This window comes from Drosophila yakuba, chromosome X (assembly GCF_016746365.2).
Source record: "Drosophila yakuba strain Tai18E2 chromosome X, Prin_Dyak_Tai18E2_2.1, whole genome shotgun sequence".
In the NCBI taxonomy this organism is placed as follows: Eukaryota; Metazoa; Arthropoda; class Insecta; order Diptera; family Drosophilidae; genus Drosophila; species Drosophila yakuba.
Window position 1 is genome coordinate 14,953,542 of NC_052526.2, and position 21,689 is coordinate 14,975,230.

The window sequence follows — 21,689 nt, forward strand, 5'->3', positions numbered from 1 at the left end:
GTACGAAAATATTTTCAGTGTTTGAGATAGTTGTCTCCGCTAAATCTGTAGGCTTGTGTCAACACTAATTATCTAGTAGAGTTCCAATCCATCTCGCTGTCGAAGCTGTGACATTTTTTAGGCACATATTCTGCACTTTGGTATGCATCTGGTATATTTCACAGGAGAGAAATAAATAAATAAAAACTTAATTGGCTGGTTAAAGTGTTTTGTTTGCCGCAAAACGCAAGCCCAACGAGGATAGCGGAACACAGATACCGAAAGGAACGAGTGTTGACTCTAAATTAATCATCAGTAGACCCACCCACCTATTAATCAGCCGAAAAACCTTGAATTCCCTAGAGAGAGACGCCTGGCACAATGGGCAATAAACAGATAAAACAACATTTGGAGACGGCCCAGAAGACGGGAATCCTGAAGATATCCTTGCAGCGGCTGCAGGAGTTCCCGCCGCAGCTCAAGGCCTACCCGAATGTCCTGAAAACGCTGGATCTCTCCGAGAATCGCTTCGAACGTATGCCCGACGAACTGGGCAAGTTGACGCTACTCAAGCACCTAAATCTCAGCGGGAATCGATTGGTGGAACTGAACGAGGTGGTGGGCGAACTGACCAAGCTGGAGGTGCTGCTGCTGATGGACAATATGCTGACCAAGCTGCCCAAGACTCTGGCCAATTGCACTCACCTGAAGACCGTGAACCTGAGCAACAACCAGCTGAAGGAGTTCCCCTCCATGCTGTGCGGCCTGAAGCAGCTGGATGTCCTGGATCTGTCCAGGAACAAGATCACCAATGTGCCCGCCGATGTGGGCGGACTGTATGTGACCGAACTGAACCTCAATCAGAACCAAATATCCTCGCTGGCGGAGGACGTGGCCGATTGTCCCAAGCTGAAGACGCTGCGGCTCGAGGAGAACTGCCTGCAGGCAGCGGCCTTCACACCCAAGATCCTCAAGGACTCGAAGATCTGCAACCTGGCCGTCGACGGCAATCTGTTCAACTCGAAACAGTTCACCGATCTCGATGGCTACGATGTCTACATGGAGCGCTATACGGCGGTCAGAAAGAAGATGTTCTAAATTTGATTCCGATCAATTCCCCATTTTTTTTGTGTGTATCCCAGCCTTTATTTATCAGCGTAAACTAATTTAATAGCTTAATTCAATATGCGTAAAGTGTAAAACGTTACGAATAAAACGAAAAAAGACAACTTAAACAAGAGAAAGCTAGTAAGTTCGGAAATGGTAAGTGCAAAAAGATGCAACAATTTGAAAATCTTATTTTCTTTATTAAAAAAAAGTTACGATAGTGTAATCATAAGTGTATAACATGTAGGTAAATAGAAAACAAACTGCCAGCAATAAGATTCCAGATGCTGCTCACAGCTTTCCCCGCATCATGGGCAACAGGTGGTTGTGGAAGGACGAGTTGACGGGCTCCTGGTTGACCGGATTCCTGCGTGCCTCCTCCATTAGCCGCTCGTACACCCGGCCATCGTGACAGCCCAGCGTGGAGCCCAAGACACGATCGTGAAAATCGAAGCCGTCCACCAGAGCCACCGCATTGGGTCGCAGCTTGGCCAGCAGCTCCTCAAAGCGACGCTCCACGAAGCGCAGTTGGGTGCCAGTGATGCCGTTGTTCCATCGCAGCACGCATCCCGACTGGCGCAGGAACGTATCGATCACAAATAGCTCCACCAGTTGGCCCAAGACGAGGGAAACATTTGGGCTAAGATCGTCCTTCTTTCGAAGTGCTTCCAGCTGCTGCAGCGCATTGCGTGTGAAGAATGCGTGAGCATGGGCAATGGCAGCCGAGGTGAGCTGCCTGCCAGCCAGATTGCTGGCCATCTCGGCACTCACCTTGCTGGATTGATGCATCTTCTGGGTCTGCCATGCCTGACGCACCTGCTCCAAGGCGGAAATTTCCAAGGCTCGTGCACAATTCGCAGCCAGATTCTTGCCCCAAACCAAGCGGGCAGTATCCCTCAAATAGGAGACACTGGTGGGCAGCACCTTGCGTTTCAGACTATCCACATACTGGCCGACCAGGAAACGAGCTGTCTGCAGCAGGAGTACCGTGTACTCCCCCTCGTAGGTGTATGCGGCAGTGGCCAGACCATAGATGCTATCGAAATTCGCCGAGGAGAGGAAACCGTGGCCGCCGCAACTCTTTCGCAGCAGATCAACGCCCTCGCTGGCCTCGTCGGTGGCCACCGCCTTGAGGCAGCAGCTCAGGGCGTGCAGCTCCGGCAGCGAGTTGCGTCCTGCCATGCTCTCATCCTCCAGTTGGCGCAGAACCTCCGCGTAGAAGCGCCACAGCCAATCGGCCACCAGGCGATAGGACACACCTCGTGCAATTTGCGGCAGAATCTTTGCCTGCTGTGTGACGTGATCCAAAATGGAGACCTCCGGCTCATCGCTGTTAATCCGGCTCTGGCGACGCACCACGGAATACCTGTGGCGATGATAAAGATATGTGTGTCAACGTAATGATAATGATAAACAGATTGTTATCTTAAGAACCCTGGATGTACTGAATGTGTTTATGGGGTTAAAAACATGTATGATAATCATAGTCTGCAGAAACCATGATCATAATCACCTGGTGGCAATGGTGGCACCCTGCAGCAGTCCAAAGAGCACATCCTTCAGGGTAATGACCCGCACATAGACCATTGTGCCGTAGAGCAGCAGCGGCGGTCTGCCCTGGACGAAGGTGCCATCGGCCAGGACTTGGGCGTTCTTCATCAGCATTTGATTGCGCGGTATTCGCACATCGTGAAGTCCCAGGAAGCCGTTGTTCACGCCATTGCCACCCAAACGAGGTCCTATGTCGCCCACATCGACTCCAGTCAACGGTTCGTGGGTTCTCTCGTCCCTGATCCTCACCACAAATGATTGCAAACCGTAGTGCTTGCCCTTGACATATAACTGGGCCAGCACAATGGCCATATTGGCGGTGTTACCGAGTCCGCCCGGCCACCACTTGTATGAGCTTTGCGTGGGTGTGTTCAGGATGAATTCCTGCGTGAGGGCATCGTAGTCGGCACGGGTTTCCAGGCCGCGGAGGAAGGTGCCGTGGCCCAGCTCCGTTTGGGCATAGGTGCCCAGGACGCCGTCCATGTGCCAGGCTCGATTGAGCCACTGGGCCTGCTGCTCCGCGGTGCCCTGGCTCAATATGGTGGTCATGAACATGGTGAAGTGCATCCGTAGGGGAAAACTCTGCTGGAAGAGACCCGTGCCCAGGGATCCGGAGAGTAGCAGCCGAAAGTCCCTCAGCATATTCACACTAAGCTGGAGTTGTGGCTGCTTCTCCCGCTGCCATTGGCGCAGTTTGGCCAGGAAACGTGTGGTTCGGGCCACGGTCTGCTCGTAGCGCTCCTTGTACGACAAACAGCTTGGATGCACTGTATCCGCGAAGGCGGGATCCTCAAAGAAACGCCTCTCCAGCGAGCGACGCTCCTCCAACTGCCAAGCACCACCCGCCCACCAGCGGGCAAAGTCCTCGCTGTCCAAGGTGGCCGCCGCCCGCTCCCTCTGCAGATCCGCATTCACAGACATGCTCGCTATATCTCTCGATCTCTATCGCCAGAGTTCTCTATTCCCCAGAGTTTTCGCCGCGATCTTCGGGAGCTCGCAACTTCTCGGATCGAGCAACTCGATTACACTGCGCACTTGTGGTGGCTGCAAGAAACATTTCTGCAGCGCGAAACATGGCAGCCAGGTCACCAAAGGCGGAGATACGAGGGGGGCATGCCATTATCAGTAATCCGAAATGCCAGATAAATGACAAACTATAAAGTGATGCAGGATACAGCATATAAGCCATTGCTTTATCAATAAGTATTGTATACTAGCCCCTTTCCCCGTTCCCCCTTTGAATGCTCCATCCTGGCTACGCCTTTGGAGTGCCTCTCTCTCGCACTCTGCTCGTCGTTGCTGTTTTTGCTGTTTTTGCTGCTGCATTGGAGTCACTGAACTGAGAACTGAGCCACTCTCAAAGTGCGTGCGCCTTAGGGTGGACCATATTCCGTTTGCAAAGCAGTGCTATATTGAAAGTTGCTCAAACTGCTTACTTTCTACGAGTTGCACTAATTATATTTTGCTATTTTATTTATTTTTTTATATAATATAAGCGTAAGTAGTTATTTGTGTTGGTCCACCCTAAGCCAAGATGGGACAAAGTGCGTAAAGATCTGATAAGATGTACTAGTTCTTCAGATCAAGTTTTATTTTTAGCACTGATAAGCGATTATAAACATTTCTTGTTTTTGTTTTCCAAAAACGGATTTTTTGTTATCATCATAATATTTCTCACTTGCGTATACAAAATCCAAGATAACCCAATGGGCCATTGTCAAATTGCTTTAAAATGGAAACAAATATCTTCCAAACAGCGGTTAAAATTAGATTTTGCTAAATTAAAGGTATGTACCTATTATATTTATATATTTAAATATATTATTATTATACATATGCATAAAAACAGAACTTATGAAACTAGGACTTTACAACTTCTCAATTTAAATTTCGCGCTCTTCAAAGATGCCGCATAAATTTAAATTAAATAATTATTTATTACCATATAATAATTTGTATTACCATACAACAATTCTTATTACAAAAATATTGCTGTGCTAGTTTTTAAGAAATCGTTACATTTATAATAAAATAAAAGCTTAAGAATACCCTTGTTAAATATGTTTAAGCACAAAAGCTCGTTGGCTGTGTGACCAGCTGGCTGAGTATTTTCGTGGCGCCCGACGAATGGTCACACTGCCGGCCAGCTGATCGCCCGCGTGCAGATTTCTTGGACTTTATTTTCCTTATTTGGCTGTTGTTGTATTGGGCCGCCGGTACCGCTTAGCTTTCTGTCTCCCTCTCTTTCTGTCTTTCTCTCTCGCTCCCACCAACGGCAACGCCATGGGCAAAAACACCAAGCGCAACAAGAAGACAAAACAGCAGCTGCAGCAGCAACAGTCGCCGCCACAACAAAACGGAGTAACTGCATCCGCATCGGGCACAGCCAGCGAAGATTTCGAGGACCAGCAGGCGGCCAGTTCCCTGCCCAGTTTGAACGCCAAAAAGAGAAGCCAACTGAACAAGCTAATTGATGAACTACTGGATTTAGTGGAAAAGCAGCCGGCGAATCCCAACGAGGAATGGAAGCAGTACGAGCAGCTGCAGCAGCTGCTGAAACAAATCATGATCGTGGAAGAGCCACTCAGCCAGGCTGTGTGTCCACAGATCACCGATCACCCCGACGATCAGTCCCGTCTGGCCAAAGTGGAGGCGTTCAGTGCGTGGGCCAAAGATGGCGGCGTCCACAGCGAGGGTCTGGAGATAGCCATCTTTCCGGGCTACCAGCTGGGTCTGCGGGCCAATCGGCCGCTGGCCAAGGAAGAACTGGTGCTGAGCGTGCCCCGCAAGCTCATCTTCTCCGAGGAAAACAACTCCGATTGCCGTCTATTTGGCAAAATGACGCAGGCCACCCACTTGAACCTGGCCTACGATCTGCTCATCGAGAAGATACGCGGCGAGTTCAGCGAATGGCGGCCGTACATTGATGTTCTGCCCGCCAAATACAGCACCGTGCTCTACTTCACCACCAAGCAGATGGAGCGACTCCGCGGCACAGCCGCCTGCTCCCTGGCACTGCGTCAGTGCCGCGTCATTGCCAAGCAGTACGCCTTCCTCTACAGGTACGCCCACACCCTGGCCGAGTCGAGCACCGGGAACAGGAGCCATCCGGGCGAGAGAGGCCTCTTCTTCACGCAGCGCGGACTTTGCTACAAGCTCTACAGGTGAGTTTCATGAATGGGATTGGAATCGCTTAAGATACTGGAAGATAATGGAATGCCGAAGTAAGGTCAGCGGTTTCCGAAGATGTATGCCATAAATTGGTTTCCATAAGCGAAAGAAATATGATTCTGTGCGGTAAATATGGCTTATGGCCAAGTTTCTTCAGTTGGCCTAGAAATAGATTTGATACCTTTCCGGAATTCCATTTTTAAATCCGCTCCCGTGTGTTGTTCTTTCCTTAAGTGTGTGGGTTTTTTTTGTTTGGTTCAGATTGCGGCTACCTTTTGCTCCGAAACTGCCAGTTGTCCCATTGGCCATAAATTACATGTAGACTTACAGCTGGCGCTGTTTGTTTTCGGGCGAGAGTAGATGCACATGGCCAGATTGGCCGACCATTGTTGACCTTCCCGTCTGGCATTGTGATCGTCGAAGATCTATTTGCGGATCCGCTTCCACTTGGGACGGGCGGGTCATGGTGCACTGGGATGTGTCTGGTTCGGGTTCGGGTTCTGGTTGTGGTTCTCCACTCGCTTCTGTATTTATAGTGCCGCGATTTCGACACCAATCTTTGATTGTGGTCAAAAAGTCGAATGAATGCTTTCGAAATGCTTGAAATCTTTGCCACAATTTGTTCTACATTTTATTTCTCAAAAAAATCAAATTGAAACTTATTTACATACATATATTTGAGCGTGCTTAAATATATAATTATATTTATATATATAAATATATATATGTATATATATTTGTATATATATTTGTATATACTGTCGCCAGATGTTCTACTGCCTAGTGAGAGGGGGGGGGGGGGGGGGTGGTAACAGAAATCAAATCAAATATAAAGTGCCTGCACTACGAAAAAATACAGGTGTTTCTTCTATTTTCTCCTTATTGATTCTTGCAGTAAGTTATTAGCGTTTAAACTATTAGTGTTGTTGTTGTGCTAAAGACCACACCCACTTAGCGCCCATTTATGTCTTCCCTCGATTTATTTTCGATTTAATTTTGGTTTTGGTTTTGGTTTTTTTGTTCAGTGCCAGAAAGAAGTTTGCTGCGGTTAAATCGTATCGAACACAGTTTTCCTCGTAATTTTCATTTATTTCTTTTTTCGTTTCGTAATTTCCTCGTTAATATTTATTGTCCTCATAAATGGTTTTATTTCGCTCTCCCGAATTTCAATATTCATTCGATTTGGGGCTTTTCTCTTTTTTTTTTTTGGGAAAGTGGAAAAGTGCCTGAACACAACTGTACTTTATTTGGCTAAGATCCTGTTCTGCTCACCGTATTTAGGTTAGTTTTCGTTTTCGCTTTCATTTTCGTCATCATCTTGTGCTTAAGAAACCCATTTGAATGCCGTGTCCTATGATTTAGTTGATAGAGTCGCTTTTGGTTGATGGATCATACTCTAGGTCTAGATAGTTGGAAACGATAGTTTGCCGGGCTTAGAGACTAGCAACAGTGCGCGCCATAAACGTAGGGCGGATTGAGTTAGGTTTTTGCGGCCTACAACTAAAACAAATTAAGCAGAAAATAAATAAAGTAAAAATAGCTCATAACAAAAATGGAATATACAGTTTAGTTTCCAATCTGGTATGCAAATCACGTAGACAAATTTCGAAAATATTCAAATATTTCAAAAATAAACACAATTTGTTGTAAATCGTTTTCAACCTTGCCTTACAAAGCGCCTTATGGCCATGCCACGCACTGTCTAAATGTGTTTTCTAGGTTTGTTTTTGTTAGTTTTACTTTCTCTCACAGAATGTTCCTCTAATCGAGTTCAAAAAAATTCCACCTCCTACCTGCTTAAACTAATTAATCGACTAACTTTTGCTCCTTCGCGTTAAGTGTGTGTGTGTGTGGTGTGTGTGTGTGTGGTGTGTGTATGTGTGGTGTGTGTGTGTGTGTTAAGTGTACATTTATATAAAACTTGGCCTAAACAACGGTCTATTGTTACTAGAGGAGCCTACTGCCTAATGCCTAATTGTCGAAGGATTTGCGCAGCGTATCGAATAGATATTCCTGCACCTCCGGCGAACTGGGATCCATGGTGTTCAGCTTCTGTTGGGCGCTTCTCAGCGAGATGGCCAGGCCACGCCCACCCATCGAATCCGGTGGAGCAGGTGGCTGCGCCCCCGTTGTAATGTTCGTGTTCGTGGTGCTATTCGTGGTCAGCGACGTGGCGGTGCTCAGCGTGGCGGAACCATCGCGGGCAAAGAGCAGGGAACTCTGACGCTGCAGCTGATGGACGGGCGTGCAACAGGCCACCGATGTGGAGATGCTGGTTATGCCCGTCTTTGAGCCCGAACCTGATCCACTTCCTGATCCTGAACCGGAACCGGAGCCCGAACCGGATCCAATTACCAGCTCTTCCATGTGCTGGCGCATCGAGGGACGACGCGATGGCTGCACCATCTGCGGCAGCTTGCTCTTCATCGCATTGTAGGTGCGCAGGTAGCTGCTCTTCCTTCTGCGCTGCTGTTTCCAACGGCACACGACGAAGATGACCAGGAAGGTGGCCAAGGCGGTGACCACTATCGCCGTGCTGGCCACAATCGCTGACTTGATACCGGATGGCATGCTGGCGTACAAGCTGCTCAAATGTTGCTGCGATACGGCGGATGTGGCTGCCGCTGCAGCCGGACTGCGATGGAATCCCGGTCCGGATAGCTCCAAATCCAAAAGATCGTGCGCACGCGCCACCTCATTCTCGATCTCATCGATCACATCGTTATTCGGCGGCAGGCGGCTGTTGTCCGCCAGCGAGGAGAAGTTGCCGCCATACGGACTCACGCCCAGATCGATGTCAATGCTAGTGGGTTCCGAGTCTGCTGCATTGGAGTCCACCTCCTGGGAACTTCCATCAAGCAGCAGGCGTGGCGGCGGCAGAAAATAGGGATTTCTCTCCTCGGTGGCGGTGGCCAAGGAGGCGAGTGCCAGTGTCTTCCACGATGGGAAGAAACCCAGCGACTTCTCGCCCCGCGAATTGATCGAAATGGTGCCGGTGCCCGCTCCAATGGTCGCCGATGCGGAGGATGTCTGTGCGTAGGCGGGACCTGAAAGGAAAGCATTTGAGCGACAGGAAGCTGAACGAGATTAGGGCAGCGCACACGCGGCGAGAAACGGAGGAAACGGAGGAGCTATTCAGTTCGCTCGTTGGCTAGGTTTGTTAGGGTATAGGGCAGCTGGCAGGCAGGGATCTTACGGGCTATTTAAAACCATTTAACCAACAATTATTTATGCCATACAATAGTATTAAGTTTTTAAAATTGAACTTACGCAAGGTGATTACTTATATTTGATTGCTTTTCAGGCGTTTAAGCCAACTAATTGCAAAATTCGAGGGGTTTTAAGATCTTATTAGCTGCTGTTTCTCTATGTGGAAGCCCGCGAAGGAGCAAAAGACCTCATTATCCTGAACTCTCACCCCTCCTGCCACTGCCCCCTTTCCCGCCCCCTCTTCCTGCCACGCCCCTGGCCTCCGCCATTCGCTGACGTTGCTGGCGCAACCTTGCAGCCGTAATACCTCGACTTCCCATCGGTTTGACCTCGTCATTCGGCTCGATGTCGATGATGGAGGTGAAGTAGCTGGAACCCTGCGAGTCCGTCTTGATCTCATCGGGCTTCACGCTCTTCAGATCCATTAGATTGAAGTGCGGAAAGTTCTCAAAGGCCGTGACAATGTCCATGTTGTCCTGCAGCAGGACCTTTTGGCCGGGATAAAGACGGGAGTGCTCATCGCCGCCGTTCACAATGGTGGCCAGATGCAGTTGGCTGGAGCCGCGTTTCCGATGCTCGATCAGCTCCTCCAGTGTCATGTTGCGCTGCTCCAGTACCTTAAACAGTCGGTTGCCCGATCGCCGATCCTCAATGAGCTCCAGCAGATCGGTGCGATCGTCCACATCGTCGATGACATTCAATTGCGCTGGCTTTGCCGCCGACAAAGAAGGTGGTGGTGCATAGGACGGTGGTGCTGATGGTGCTGCTTCATAGGAGGGAGAAGGAGGTGCTGGTGGTGGTGGTGGTGGTGCTGCTGCAGGAGTGGGTGGCCTTGCTGGTGGTGCAGGTGCAAGTGCTGGTGGTGCTGGCACGCGAGTGTGGTGCGTGTGACTCTCCACTTCGTCGAAGAAGTTCTCCAGCTCATCCTCGCCGTAATTAAGTTCTTCGCTGTTTCTGTTGGAGGGTGTGGCGGATGTGGTTGAACTGGGTGCAGCCTCCACCAGATCCAACTCCTCACTGCTGTCTCCGTTGGTGCCGCCTATAAAGTTGTCCTTCAATCGCTTCTGATTCTCCTTGATGCTCGAGTTTCGCAGACGATAGCGGGGATTTCCGGGTGCAGCGGAGGGACCTGCTGGTGGCTCTGGTGTCTCGGTGGGCGGAAAGCCTTCTCCAGACTCTGCCTCACTGGAATCGGGTTCCACTACCTCCTGGTTCTCCTGATGCTTCTGATTCTCCTGATGCTTCTGATTCTCCTGATGCTCCTGCTTCTCCTGATGCTCCTGATTCTCCTGATGCTCCTGATTCTCCTGATTCTCCTGACTCTGCTTCTGATCCTGCTCATCTTCCCTTTCCTCCGAGTTTTCCCTTTCCTCTTCTCGACTGTCCTCCACATTGCTCACCACCGTGGTGCTGGTGGAGTAAGCGGTGCTGGTCTCCATTTCCTGAGTGGTGGTCACCGCCGTTGCTGTGGTGGTGGTGCTGCTGGCGATCGCCTTGAAGAGTCCCGGTGGCTTTAGGGTGGAGCGCAGATGCTGCCGCTTCTTGTAGAGTGGCAACCGTGTGGTGGTGCTTGGCGTGCTTGCACTTGCACTGGTGCTGGTGGCCATGGTGGTGCTACTGTGCCCATTGATGCCACCCAAAATGCGTCTTGTGGTGCTGCTCTCCCGCGAAGAGCTGCCAAAGAGCTTCAGGCGCTGCAGGGCGTTGGGGAATTTGGCCTTGCTTTTGGCTACCACAGATTCATCCTCATCGTTGCCAGCGCTGCTGGTGGTGGTATACGCAGCTGGCAATCGCCTTACACCCTGTTTATTCTGTTGGTTCGACGACTTCTTTGGTGGATCCACTCGAGTGCCGGCAGACGAGTACGTGGGTGGTGCTGGTGGTGCAACGGCTGTTGTTTGCAACGCCAACAGAGCATTCTGTTTACCCTTGAGCAGATCATCCAACGACAGATTCTTCTGCTGCAGAATTTCACTGAGACTCAGGCCACCAGAATTCTTCAGTATGTTCTTCAAATCCACGGATGTCTTGCTAGGCGCCACAGCGCCAGCCTCGACCATGGGCATGGGCTCCTTCTTGGCCTGTCCATAGGGACGACGATATGCCTTGCTGGGATTACTGCCCTGCGAAGTGGCATCGGTGGGCTCCACCCGCTTGCGCTGGTTCTCCCGTTCGCGATCTCTTTCAAGGGCAGCCATGGGCTCCCTTACCAGCGGTTGATTCCTTCTGCGCAACGCATCTGCATCGTCCTCCACATGACCGCGCCAGTAGGCAGATGTCGGCTCTGGGCCAGAGTCCTCTTCCGTGGCACCCATCGTGGCCAGCGGCAGTTGGGGGCGTCGTTTCCGCTTGCGAGTGGCCAACTGAGCGGTGCGACGACGACTGGATGAGGTACCAATTCCCATTCCACTTCCACTTCCACTGCCGCTGCCATCGCTGGAGCCCTTTGAATCCTCCACAATCAGGGAAACGCCTGTCTGCAGCAGCTGCAAGTGAAGAGAATTTATTTATTAAACAATTTGCTCCGAAACGAAAGCGTTGTATTAGGTATAATATACGAGGGTCGTTTGATAAGTCCGTGACTTTTTGTATTTGCCGCGCACCTGCTCTAAATACAACACTGCTCCTGTCAGCAGTTATCGATTAACAGCTGACTGTAAAATTTTGAGAAAGCTGCGTTTTTTGGTTTGCGTTTTATAGGCATTGAAAGCAGACGATCTCGTGAATTTTAACGAAAATGGAAAAAAGTGAATTTCGTGTGCTAATTAAGCATTATTTTTTGCGTAAAAAATCCATCACCGAAACCAAGGAAAGACTTGATAAATATTATGGGGACTCTGCACCATCAATTTCAATGGTTAAGAAATGGTTTACTGAGTTCCGTTGTGGTCGTACCAGTACAAGTGATGCCGAACGTTCAGGTCGCCCAAAAGAGGTCGTCATGCCAGAAATCGTCGACAAAATCCATGGAATGATATTGGATGATCGGAGAATGAAAGTGCGTGAGGTAGCTGAGGCTGTGGGCATCTCAACTGAACGGGTACATCACATTTTACATGAATATTTGGACATGAAAAAGCTTTCCGCGCGATGGGTGCCGCGATTGCTCACACACGACCATAAGCGCAACCGTGTGACCATTTCAAAGGAGTGTTTGGCGATGTTCAACCGCAATCCAAACGAATTTTTGCGCCGTTTCGTTACCGTAGACGAAACATGGATCCACCACACCACACCAGAGACCAAAGAACAATCAAGACAGTGGGTTTCTCCGGGTGAACGTGCACCAAAGAAGGCCAAGGTGGGTCTGTCGGCCAACAAGGTCATGGCCACAGTTTTTTGGGATGCACAAGGTATCATTCACATCGATTACCTTGAAAAGGGTAAAACGATCACCGGCGAATATTATTCAGAGCTTTTGGACAGATTCGATATTGATTTGAAGCAGAAACGACCGCATTTGGCGAAAAAAAAAGTGCTGTTCCATCAGGACAATGCACGGGTGCACACGTGTGTAGTCAGCATGGCAAAATTTCATAAATTGGGCTACGAACTGCTACCCCATCCAGCATATTCTCCAGATTTAGCCCCCTGTGACTATTTTTTGTTTCCAAACATGAAGAAATGGCTCGGCGGTAAGAGATTCGGGTCAAATGAAGAGGTCATCACAGAAACAAACGACTATTTTGAGGGCCTTGAGAAAACCTATTATTTGGAAGGAATAAAAAAATTGGAAAAACGCTGGACTAAATGTATAGAGCTAAAAGGAGATTATGTTGAGAAATAAAACGCTTCTTTGACGAAAAAAATATATTTTATTCAAAAAGTCACGGACTTATCAAACGACCCTCGTATCTGCAAGTACCCGTATTAGTTCTCTAAGTGTACAAAAACACATTCCCACATTCCGCATAAATGGCGGTGTGATGGATGAGCCCGTGTCATCTGCTTGATGGAATGTATAAATATTTGGATCGCTCTTCATTGACTTCCCACCATAATCAGTTTCCCGAGTTTTTTTTTGGCACGTGAAAACCTACGCTTATTTTGGATTATTGACATTTAATCAAATGTCTGTTGTTTATGGGGAAAAACCAGCTGCTGCGCTCCATTGCCAACTCCATTAGAAAATAAGATACATTTTTCGCAAAAGAAAGTTGTCAATATAAAGGCCTTAACTTGATGTTATACTATAGCTAATAATTATACTATAGCTAATAATTATACTATAGCTAATAATTATACTATAGCTAATTCTGACGTTCCAAAGTCTACATATGTGTGTCATTTAACAAATTCAATTACCAAAATTGTATTCAGTAAATTTGTCGATGAGACATTGTGGCATGTAATTGAATATCAAATAGTTTGATTCAAAAACCTTTGCCCATAATTATGAAAGCGTCTTGAGAAACAGAAGCCTCTAGCCCCTAGGAGATGTCTATGTAATTAATTTTCAATTTTCGACTGGCCAGAGGAGCGGAAGGAAGGCCATGAAAAGATGCATAGCGGATACTGGATTGATTATGAACAGCCGTAATGCATGCATACAAGTATATGTACATATGCTGAGCCATGAATAATATATGTATGTGTTTGTGTGCTTGGTATGTTTGCCTTTGATTAACTGCCGGCAAAGTCGATGGACATCCATGTCATTTAATCAGACTAATGTATTATGGCATGCCCTCCTATGCGGTTTCACCTTTTCGACCCCCTTCAATTGGCCAGACAGACAGACAGACAGATGCCGAAATAATTGACCCAAATGCCAGGAGGCAAACTATTTATGGAAAACTTGTGCGGCAACAACTCATTACAATGCCCAATGCCAAGGAAAATACAAGAAATCCTGCTGGCAAAAGCATGCAAACAATGCACAATGTAAGGGGAAAACTGGGGACACTTTGTTGCATAAGCCCCGGAAAATCGAATCGATGGCATCGATGGCCATGGCATCCAGACTGCAGCCCCCGACCATCACACGCATTTCTCTCACGTCATTTGCTGTGACATCTCTATCGAGTCAGCTTTCTTTGCCATTCTTTTTTTTGTTGTGCCATCCTTGCTGCTCCATTTTCAATTTGCTCCAAGTTTCTGGAAAGAGGAACAGCCGAAAAGGAGTATGCATGCATAATGAAGACACACGAAGGCTGGGAAATGAGAAGACCTCACGTATCGCAAGAGTCTCAACTTGTCCGGCAAACCAATACGTTTGCCAGAATCATAAATCAACATTTTTTTGTGGTTGCCAGCAGATGGAGGGATTATGCAGGAAATTAGGTATTGGAATCTAGGGAATTAAGAGCTGAGTTTCACACGAATCCCAATTACTGGATAAGAATGAATGCAACCTGTCTGCATTTAGCATTTACAATTGGAGAGCGGCATTCAAAGGCTTGTTTTTGACACATATTATTGTGAGACGTAATGGCTGGCCAAAGTTCGAGGACCACAAAAGACGTCGACAATTCGAGTCACTTGAAAATGTCACTGAAAATGCTCGCAGAGTTTATTAAATCCGGATGGCAGGATGCCTGACTGGATGCCTGACTCACTTCCCCTTTTGCAAATGACAGGTGAGAAGCGCACCTGACATCCCTCATTCTTGGTTCTTACCTCCAGACTACTCGTCAGTCGATGAGCGTAGGAAAAAAACGGATGCTGCTCTTGTGAGTCGATTTTCATCGATAAATGTCAGGATACGTTAACAAAGCTCAGAGTTTTCCCTACAAAGCATATACTTACGACTCTAGCAAACAAGTCAATCATAACTAGCTCCGAACATAAATTATACTTCGCCCGTCGTTAGTTGGACACAAATAAATGTTTCGTTGCCACTCCAAGTCGTAATCCTCTTTCCGATACAACATAGCAAACTATTCAATTGCCTTTCCTGCAAATGTACATATGTATGTATGTACGTATGTCGACAAAGGAATAGCTTGCTATGTTAAATAAAATAACTTAATGGCGCATTCAAGTTCAGTTATCCGATTAACTGCAGTAGAGAAGTGGGAAAGTGGCAAAGCAGCAGACTCTTGAATGCTGATTAACTTTTTCCAAGGTACAGTCGCCACAAAGGGCCGCACTCGCTGGGACCTTACCAACACTGGCAGCACTGGCAGCACTGCCACCTGATAACTTATTACTTTTAATAAAAATACTCGGCAGCCTCTGTGCAAACTGGCTAGCTGGCTGGCAAGACATAACAGCCAATACAAAGGCTTCGAGAAAAAGTTTACAACTTCTCCGCTTCTTCTTCTGCTTTTCACTGCCGCCCAGAAATAAATATGGCCAAGAGTGGAGGGGGCGGAAAAAAAAGGTGAAAAACTTACTGCAATGGCTTTTCTAGCTCTTGTCCATGGTGATTTCTAACAAAGTGAGTGGCGACTACCACCCCAAAACCACTTCAAACAAGTTGCTGCTTTTCATAATTAAATTGAAAAATTTATGCACAATTAAATGAAAAACTTTTCTTTGTGGCCGAAGCAGCAGAAACCGCAGCAAAGCGAAAAAAAAACGAAGCTAAAAATAGCCGAAAAACGGGGCAACATAATGTTCTTTAAACCAAGTCGACTTTGCTCTTTAGTTTGATGGATAAACAAATTACACAACCTTTATTATAATATTTTTTTATAACGTCTTTGATTGTATCTTGCAGATGGGCTGTTTCCACGGTGATGACCCGTCAGAATTTGGTGCCCAGCGAAAAGCAAGAGGCGCAGGACAGTCCAAAGTTCATCTCCGCCTTGATTCCCTACTGGGATATGGCGAACCATAGGCCGGGCAAGATCACCTCCTTCTATGCCGCCGTGTCCAGGCAACTGGAGTGCACCGCCCAGGAAGCTGTTGCCGCCGGAGAGCAGTTTTTCATCTACTACGGCGATCGGTCGAATACCGATCTGCTAGTGCACAATGGGTAAGCTTTTTGAAACAGATGGGGAATGTATGATAGAATATTATGTTTATGTTCTTTATTTACTTTATAGTTTCGTGGACGTTAACAACCTCAAGGACTATGTGAATATTCGCGTGGGCCTGAGTCCCACGGACGCTCTGGCTGCGAAGAGGGCCAGCATTCTGGACAAGCTGAATATACGGCACACCGCCGAGCTGCGTGTGCTGCCCGCGCCGGACTTCATCTCCAAGGAGCTGCTGGCATTCGTACGGGTGTTCAAGATGAGTGCCGAGCAGCTGGATCACTGGTGCAGCGACTTGGAGCGGGCTGGTGATCTGTTGCACATCGATTGCGCGCTGGAGACGGATCATGAGACGCGAACCTGGCAGTTCTTGGAGGACAGGTTGAAGCTGCTCCTGGCCGTCTTCGATAAGGAAATGCGTGAGGCCGACGAGGTGAAGGAGCTGTCTCAGCTGCAGCTCAAGGATGGCGCCAGTTTGGGGCAGGAGATCGAGCTCATGCTGCTCCTCTATCGCCGTTTGGAGCGGAGCATTCTCGCCGGAGCTCTACAGTACGCCCAGGAGCATCGCAAGGTCTAGGAATATCGGCAAACCACCAACAAAATTCGAGTGGCCATCGAAAGCGACATCAATAACTCAGTCTAGCATTAGCAAGTAGCTATCTATTTTTTTTTTTTTTTAATTGTACCATTACTTAACTTATTTGAACTGAAAGTTTTAGTCGACTGTTTTTGAAGTTGGATACCAAACTAATTTGTAATTCTACAACGATCGATTTGTTGTACACTGAATATTCTGCACAACAGAATATTGTGCTCGATTTTAAAGTCGTGTTCGTCTAGTGTTGTCCGCGCATTCTAGTTTATAGCGTTTTATTGTTTTATGTTTGTTTATTTTATTAATTATACACATAACAGTGTTAGTATTTTGAAATTAAAACTGAAGTCAAACAGCACAGCGCGCAGTTTTATAATATTTTCAGGAGTTTTTGCGATGACTAAATGCAAGTAAAGTGGAAAAAGGCATTTCAAGTTGCGGTTGCATCTCTTCCGGGCCAACGAAGGTTGGGTAAAATTCCACTTCAATTCATTTAATTGCCCATAACTAATTGACTGCCAGACGTCCATCTGTGACAGCCTCAAAAACCAATCAATTTGCAAAACGAATCCCCCGCGCACCTGCAAACCTGCAAACCTGCAAACCTGCAAACCTCCAAACCATCACGCCCCATCCACACCGGCTACCCTGGACATGAACATGTGTGCTGGATACTGGATACTGGATGCTGTATCCTGGATGCTGTTTTCTGGTTGCTGAATGCCTTCTGGCGTTGTCTGTAGGAGCGAAGTATTTGATTGCGCCCAATGTGCCAACGTGTCTTTTCGGGGGTCAGAGGTCAGTGGTCAGTGGTCAGCGGCCAGTTTCAGAACGCGCGGGGGTATGGAAATTAAATTGTACATTTAAATTTGACAACGTCAAAATGATTAAACGAAATTCCTTTTTATCTTCCCATGAAAACTAAGATTTTGCACAAAAAACCCCGGTTTTATATGCCGAAAATCGCTTTTCTGTTATTCTGCGACTATAAATATCAGTATTTCGATCATAACTTTCGAAATATTGGTCCAATCATGGAATGTCATACCTCGTTGAGCTCGTAATTAAATTTCTAATCGAACTGTGTTTTCAAAAAAATATATATATTTTTTTCACTTTTCTTCCAATTTTTGATGATGATTTTTGCCGAAAATCGCTTTTCTGTTATTTTGCGACTATAAATATCAGTATTTTGATCAGAACTTTTGAAATATTGGTCCGAATATCGAATGCCGTACCTCGTTGAGTTTGTAATTAAATTTCTAATCGAACTGTGTTCAAAAATGAAAGTTGAAATAAAAAAATTTTTTTTTCCAATTTTTGACCATGATTTTTGGATGTTTGTCGAAAATTGTGTTTCTCCGACTATAAATATCAGTATTTTGATCATAACTTTTGAAATATTGGTCCAATCATGGAATGGCATACCTCGTTGAGTTTGTAATTAAATTTCTAATCGAACTGTGTTCAAAAATGAAAGTTGAAATAAAAAAATTTTTTTTTCCAATTTTTGACCATGATTTTTGGATGTTTGTCGAAAATTGTGTTTCTCCGACTATAAATATCAGTCTTTTGATCAGAACTTTTGAAATATTGGTCCAATCATGGAATGTCATACCTCGTTGAGCTCGTAATTAAATTTCTAATCGAACTGTGTTCAAAAATGAAAGTTGAAATAAAAAAATTTTTTTTTCCAATTTTTGACCATGATTTTTGGATGTTTGTCGAAAATTGTGTTTCTCCGACTATAAATATCAGTATTTTGATCATAACTTTTGAAATATTGGTCCAATCATGGAATGGCATACCTCGTTGAGCTCGTAATTAAATTTCTAATCGAACTGTGTTTTCAAAAAAAAAAATATTTTTTTTTCACTTTTCTTCCAATTTTTGATGATGATTTTTGCCGAAAATCGCTTTTCTGTTATTCTGCGACTATAATTATCAGTATTTTGATCATAACTTTTGAAATATTGTTCCGAATATGGAATGGCATACCTCGTTGAGTTTGTAATTAAATTTCTAATCGAACTGTGTTCAAAAATGAAAGTTGAAATAAAAAATTTTTTTTTTCCAATTTTTGACCATGATTTTTGGATGTTTGTCGAAAATTGTGTTTCTCCGACTATAAATATCAGTATTTTGATCATAACTTTTGAAATATTGGTCCAATCATGGAATGGCATACCTCGTTGAGCTCGTAATTAAATTTCTAATCGAACTGTGTTTTCAAAAAAAAAAATATTTTTTTTTTCACTTTTCTTCCAATTTTTGATGATGATTTTTGCCGAAAATCGCTTTTCTGTTATTCTGCGACTATAATTATCAGTATTTTGATCATAACTTTTGAAATATTGTTCCGAATATGGAATGGCATACCTCGTTGAGTTTGTAATTAAATTTCTAATCGAACTGTGTTCAAAAATGAAAGTTGAAATAAAAAAATTTTTTTTTCCAATTTTTGACCATGATTTTTGGATGTTTGTCGAAAATTGTGTTTCTCCGACTATAAATATCAGTATTTTGATCATAACTTTTGAAATATTGGTCCAATCATGGAATGGCATACCTCGTTGAGTTTGTAATTAAATTTCTAATCGAACTGTGTTCAAAAATGAAAGTTGAAATAAAAAAATTTTTTTTTCCAATTTTTGACCATGATTTTTGGATGTTTGTCGAAAATTGTGTTTCTCCGACTATAAATATCAGTCTTTTGATCAGAACTTTTGAAATATTGGTCCAATCATGGAATGTCATACCTCGTTGAGCTCGTAATTAAATTTCTAATCGAACTGTGTTCAAAAATGAAAGTTGAAATAAAAAAATTTTTTTTTCCAATTTTTGACCATGATTTTTGGATGTTTGTCGAAAATTGTGTTTCTCCGACTATAAATATCAGTATTTTGATCATAACTTTTGAAATATTGGTCCAATCATGGAATGGCATACCTCGCTGAGTTTGTAATTAAATTTCTAATCGAACTGTGTTCAAAAATGAAAGTTGAAATAAAAAAATTTTTTTTTCCAATTTTTGACCATGATTTTTGGATGTTTATCGAAAATTGTGTTTCTCCGACTATAAATATCAGTATTTTGATCATAACTTTTGAAATATTGGTCCAATCATGGAATGGCATACCTCGTTGAGCTCGTAATTAAATTTCTAATCGAACTGTGTTTTCAAAAAAAAAAATATTTTTTTTCACTTTTCTTCCAATTTTTGATGATGATTTTTGCCGAAAATCGCTTTTCTGTTATTCTGCGACTATAATTATCAGTATTTTGATCATAACTTTTGAAATATTGTTCCGAATATGGAATGGCATACCTCGTTGAGTTTGTAATTAAATTTCTAATCGAACTGTGTTCAAAAATGAAAGTTGAAATAAAAAAATTTTTTTTTCCAATTTTTGACCATGATTTTTGGATGTTTGTCGAAAATTGTGTTTCTCCGACTATAAATATCAGTATTTTGATCATAACTTTTGAAATATTGGTCCAATCATGGAATGGCATACCTCGTTGAGTTTGTAATTAAATTTCTAATCGAACTGTGTTCAAAAATGAAAGTTGAAATAAAAAAATTTTTTTTTCCAATTTTTGACCATGATTTTTGGATGTTTGTCGAAAATTGTGTTTCTCCGACTATAAATATCAGTCTTTTGATCAGAACTTTTGAAATATTGGTCCAATCATGGAATGTCATACCTCGTTGAGCTCGTAATTAAATTTCTAATCGAACTGTGTTCAAAAATGAAAGTTGAAATAAAAAAATTTTTTTTTCCAATTTTTGACCATGATTTTTGGATGTTTGTCGAAAATTGTGTTTCTCCGACTATAAATATCAGTATTTTGATCATAACTTTTGAAATATTGGTCCAATCATGGAATGGCATACCTCGTTGAGCTCGTAATTAAATTTCTAATCGAACTGTGTTTTCAAAAAAAAAAATATTTTTTTTTCACTTTTCTTCCAATTTTTGATGATGATTTTTGCCGAAAATCGCTTTTCTGTTATTCTGCGACTATAATTATCAGTATTTTGATCATAACTTTTGAAATATTGTTCCGAATATGGAATGGCATACCTCGTTGAGTTTGTAATTAAATTTCTAATCGAACTGTGTTCAAAAATGAAAGTTGAAATAAAAAAATTTTTTTTTCCAATTTTTGACCATGATTTTTGGATGTTTGTCGAAAATTGTGTTTCCCCGACTATAAATATCAGTATTTTGATCATAACTTTTGAAATATTGGTCCAATCATGGAATGGCATACCTCGTTGAGCTCGTAATTAAATTTCTAATCGAACTGTGTTTTCAAAAAAAAAAAATATTTTTTTTTCACTTTTCTTCCAATTTTTGATGATGATTTTTGCCGAAAATCGCTTTTCTGTTATTCTGCGACTATAATTATCAGTATTTTGATCAGAACTTTTGAAATATTGGTCCGAATATCGAATGCCGTACCTCGTTGAGTTTGTAATTAAATTTCTAATCGAACTGTGTTCAAAAATGAAAGTTGAAATAAAAAAATTTTTTTTTCCAATTTTTGACCATGATTTTTGGATGTTTGTCGAAAATTGTGTTTCTCCGACTATAAATATCAGTATTTTGATCATAACTTTTGAAATATTGGTCCAATCATGGAATGGCATACCTCGTTGAGTTTGTAATTAAATTTCTAATCGAACTGTGTTCAAAAATGAAAGTTGAAATAAAAAAATTTTTTTTTCCAATTTTTGACCATGATTTTTGGATGTTTGTCGAAAATTGTGTTTCTCCGACTATAAATATCAGTATTTTGATCATAACTTTTGAAATATTGGTCCGAATATGGAATGGCATACCTCGTTGAGTTTGTAATTAAATTTCTAATCGAACTGTGTTCAAAAATGAAAGTTGAAATAAAAAAATTTTTTTTTCCAATTTTTGACCATGATTTTTGGATGTTTGTCGAAAATTGTGTTTCTCCGACTATAAATATCAGTATTTTGATCATAACTTTTGAAATATTGGTCCAATCATGGAATGGCATACCTCGTTGAGCTCGTAATTAAATTTCTAATCGAACTGTGTTTTCAAAAAAAAAAATATTTTTTTTTCACTTTTCTTCCAATTTTTGATGATGATTTTTGCCGAAAATCGCTTTTC

At 43.8% G+C, this 21,689-nt stretch overlaps 4 protein-coding genes across 4 annotated transcripts in view; 2 read left to right on the top strand and 2 right to left on the bottom strand.

Moving 5' to 3' along the window:
• Positions 1-145: 145 nt before the first annotated feature.
• Positions 146-1,214, top strand: LOC6525477 (leucine-rich repeat-containing protein 57). The gene has a single exon (XM_002101276.3). The coding sequence runs from the start codon at positions 361-363 to the stop codon at positions 1,075-1,077; it is 717 nt and encodes a 238-aa protein (XP_002101312.1). The 5' UTR covers positions 146-360; the 3' UTR covers positions 1,078-1,214.
• Positions 1,215-1,265: 51 nt separating this feature from the next.
• Positions 1,266-3,716, bottom strand: LOC6525478 (probable peroxisomal acyl-coenzyme A oxidase 1). The gene is made up of 2 exons (XM_002101277.4): positions 2,600-3,716; positions 1,266-2,452 (listed from the first exon to the last, which is right to left on the bottom strand). Exons 1-2 carry the CDS (start codon positions 3,556-3,558, stop codon positions 1,378-1,380), a joined length of 2,034 nt encoding a protein of 677 aa, XP_002101313.1. The 5' UTR covers positions 3,559-3,716; the 3' UTR covers positions 1,266-1,377.
• Positions 3,717-4,760: 1,044 nt separating this feature from the next.
• Positions 4,761-16,894, top strand: LOC6525479 (actin-histidine N-methyltransferase). The gene is made up of 3 exons (XM_002101278.4): positions 4,761-5,801; positions 15,683-15,940; positions 16,011-16,894. Exons 1-3 carry the CDS (start codon positions 4,921-4,923, stop codon positions 16,516-16,518), a joined length of 1,647 nt encoding a protein of 548 aa, XP_002101314.1. The 5' UTR covers positions 4,761-4,920; the 3' UTR covers positions 16,519-16,894.
• Positions 6,415-21,689, bottom strand: part of LOC6525480 (serine-rich adhesin for platelets) — a 63,523-nt gene continuing 48,248 nt past the window's right edge. The window contains exons 4-5 of the mRNA XM_039370719.2: positions 9,326-11,504; positions 6,415-8,855 (exon numbers count right to left, since the gene is read on the bottom strand). Of these exons, the coding sequence (XP_039226653.1) occupies positions 7,780-8,855; positions 9,326-11,504 (3,255 nt within the window). The 3' untranslated portion in view covers positions 6,415-7,779. The remainder of the gene's footprint in view (positions 8,856-9,325; positions 11,505-21,689) is intronic.

Coding starts and splice junctions, on each gene's coding strand:
- LOC6525477 (XM_002101276.3), top strand. CDS start 361: ATGGGCAATAAACAGATAAAACAACATTTGGAGACGGCCCAGAAGACG.
- LOC6525478 (XM_002101277.4), bottom strand. CDS start 3,558: ATGTCTGTGAATGCGGATCTGCAGAGGGAGCGGGCGGCGGCCACCTTG. Junction 2,453..2,599: donor GGTGCCACCATTGCCACCAG/GTGATTATGATC, acceptor TCATCGCCACAG/GTATTCCGTGGTGCGTCGCC.
- LOC6525479 (XM_002101278.4), top strand. CDS start 4,921: ATGGGCAAAAACACCAAGCGCAACAAGAAGACAAAACAGCAGCTGCAG. Junction 5,802..15,682: donor CTTTGCTACAAGCTCTACAG/GTGAGTTTCATG, acceptor TGTATCTTGCAG/ATGGGCTGTTTCCACGGTGA. Junction 15,941..16,010: donor GATCTGCTAGTGCACAATGG/GTAAGCTTTTTG, acceptor TTTACTTTATAG/TTTCGTGGACGTTAACAACC.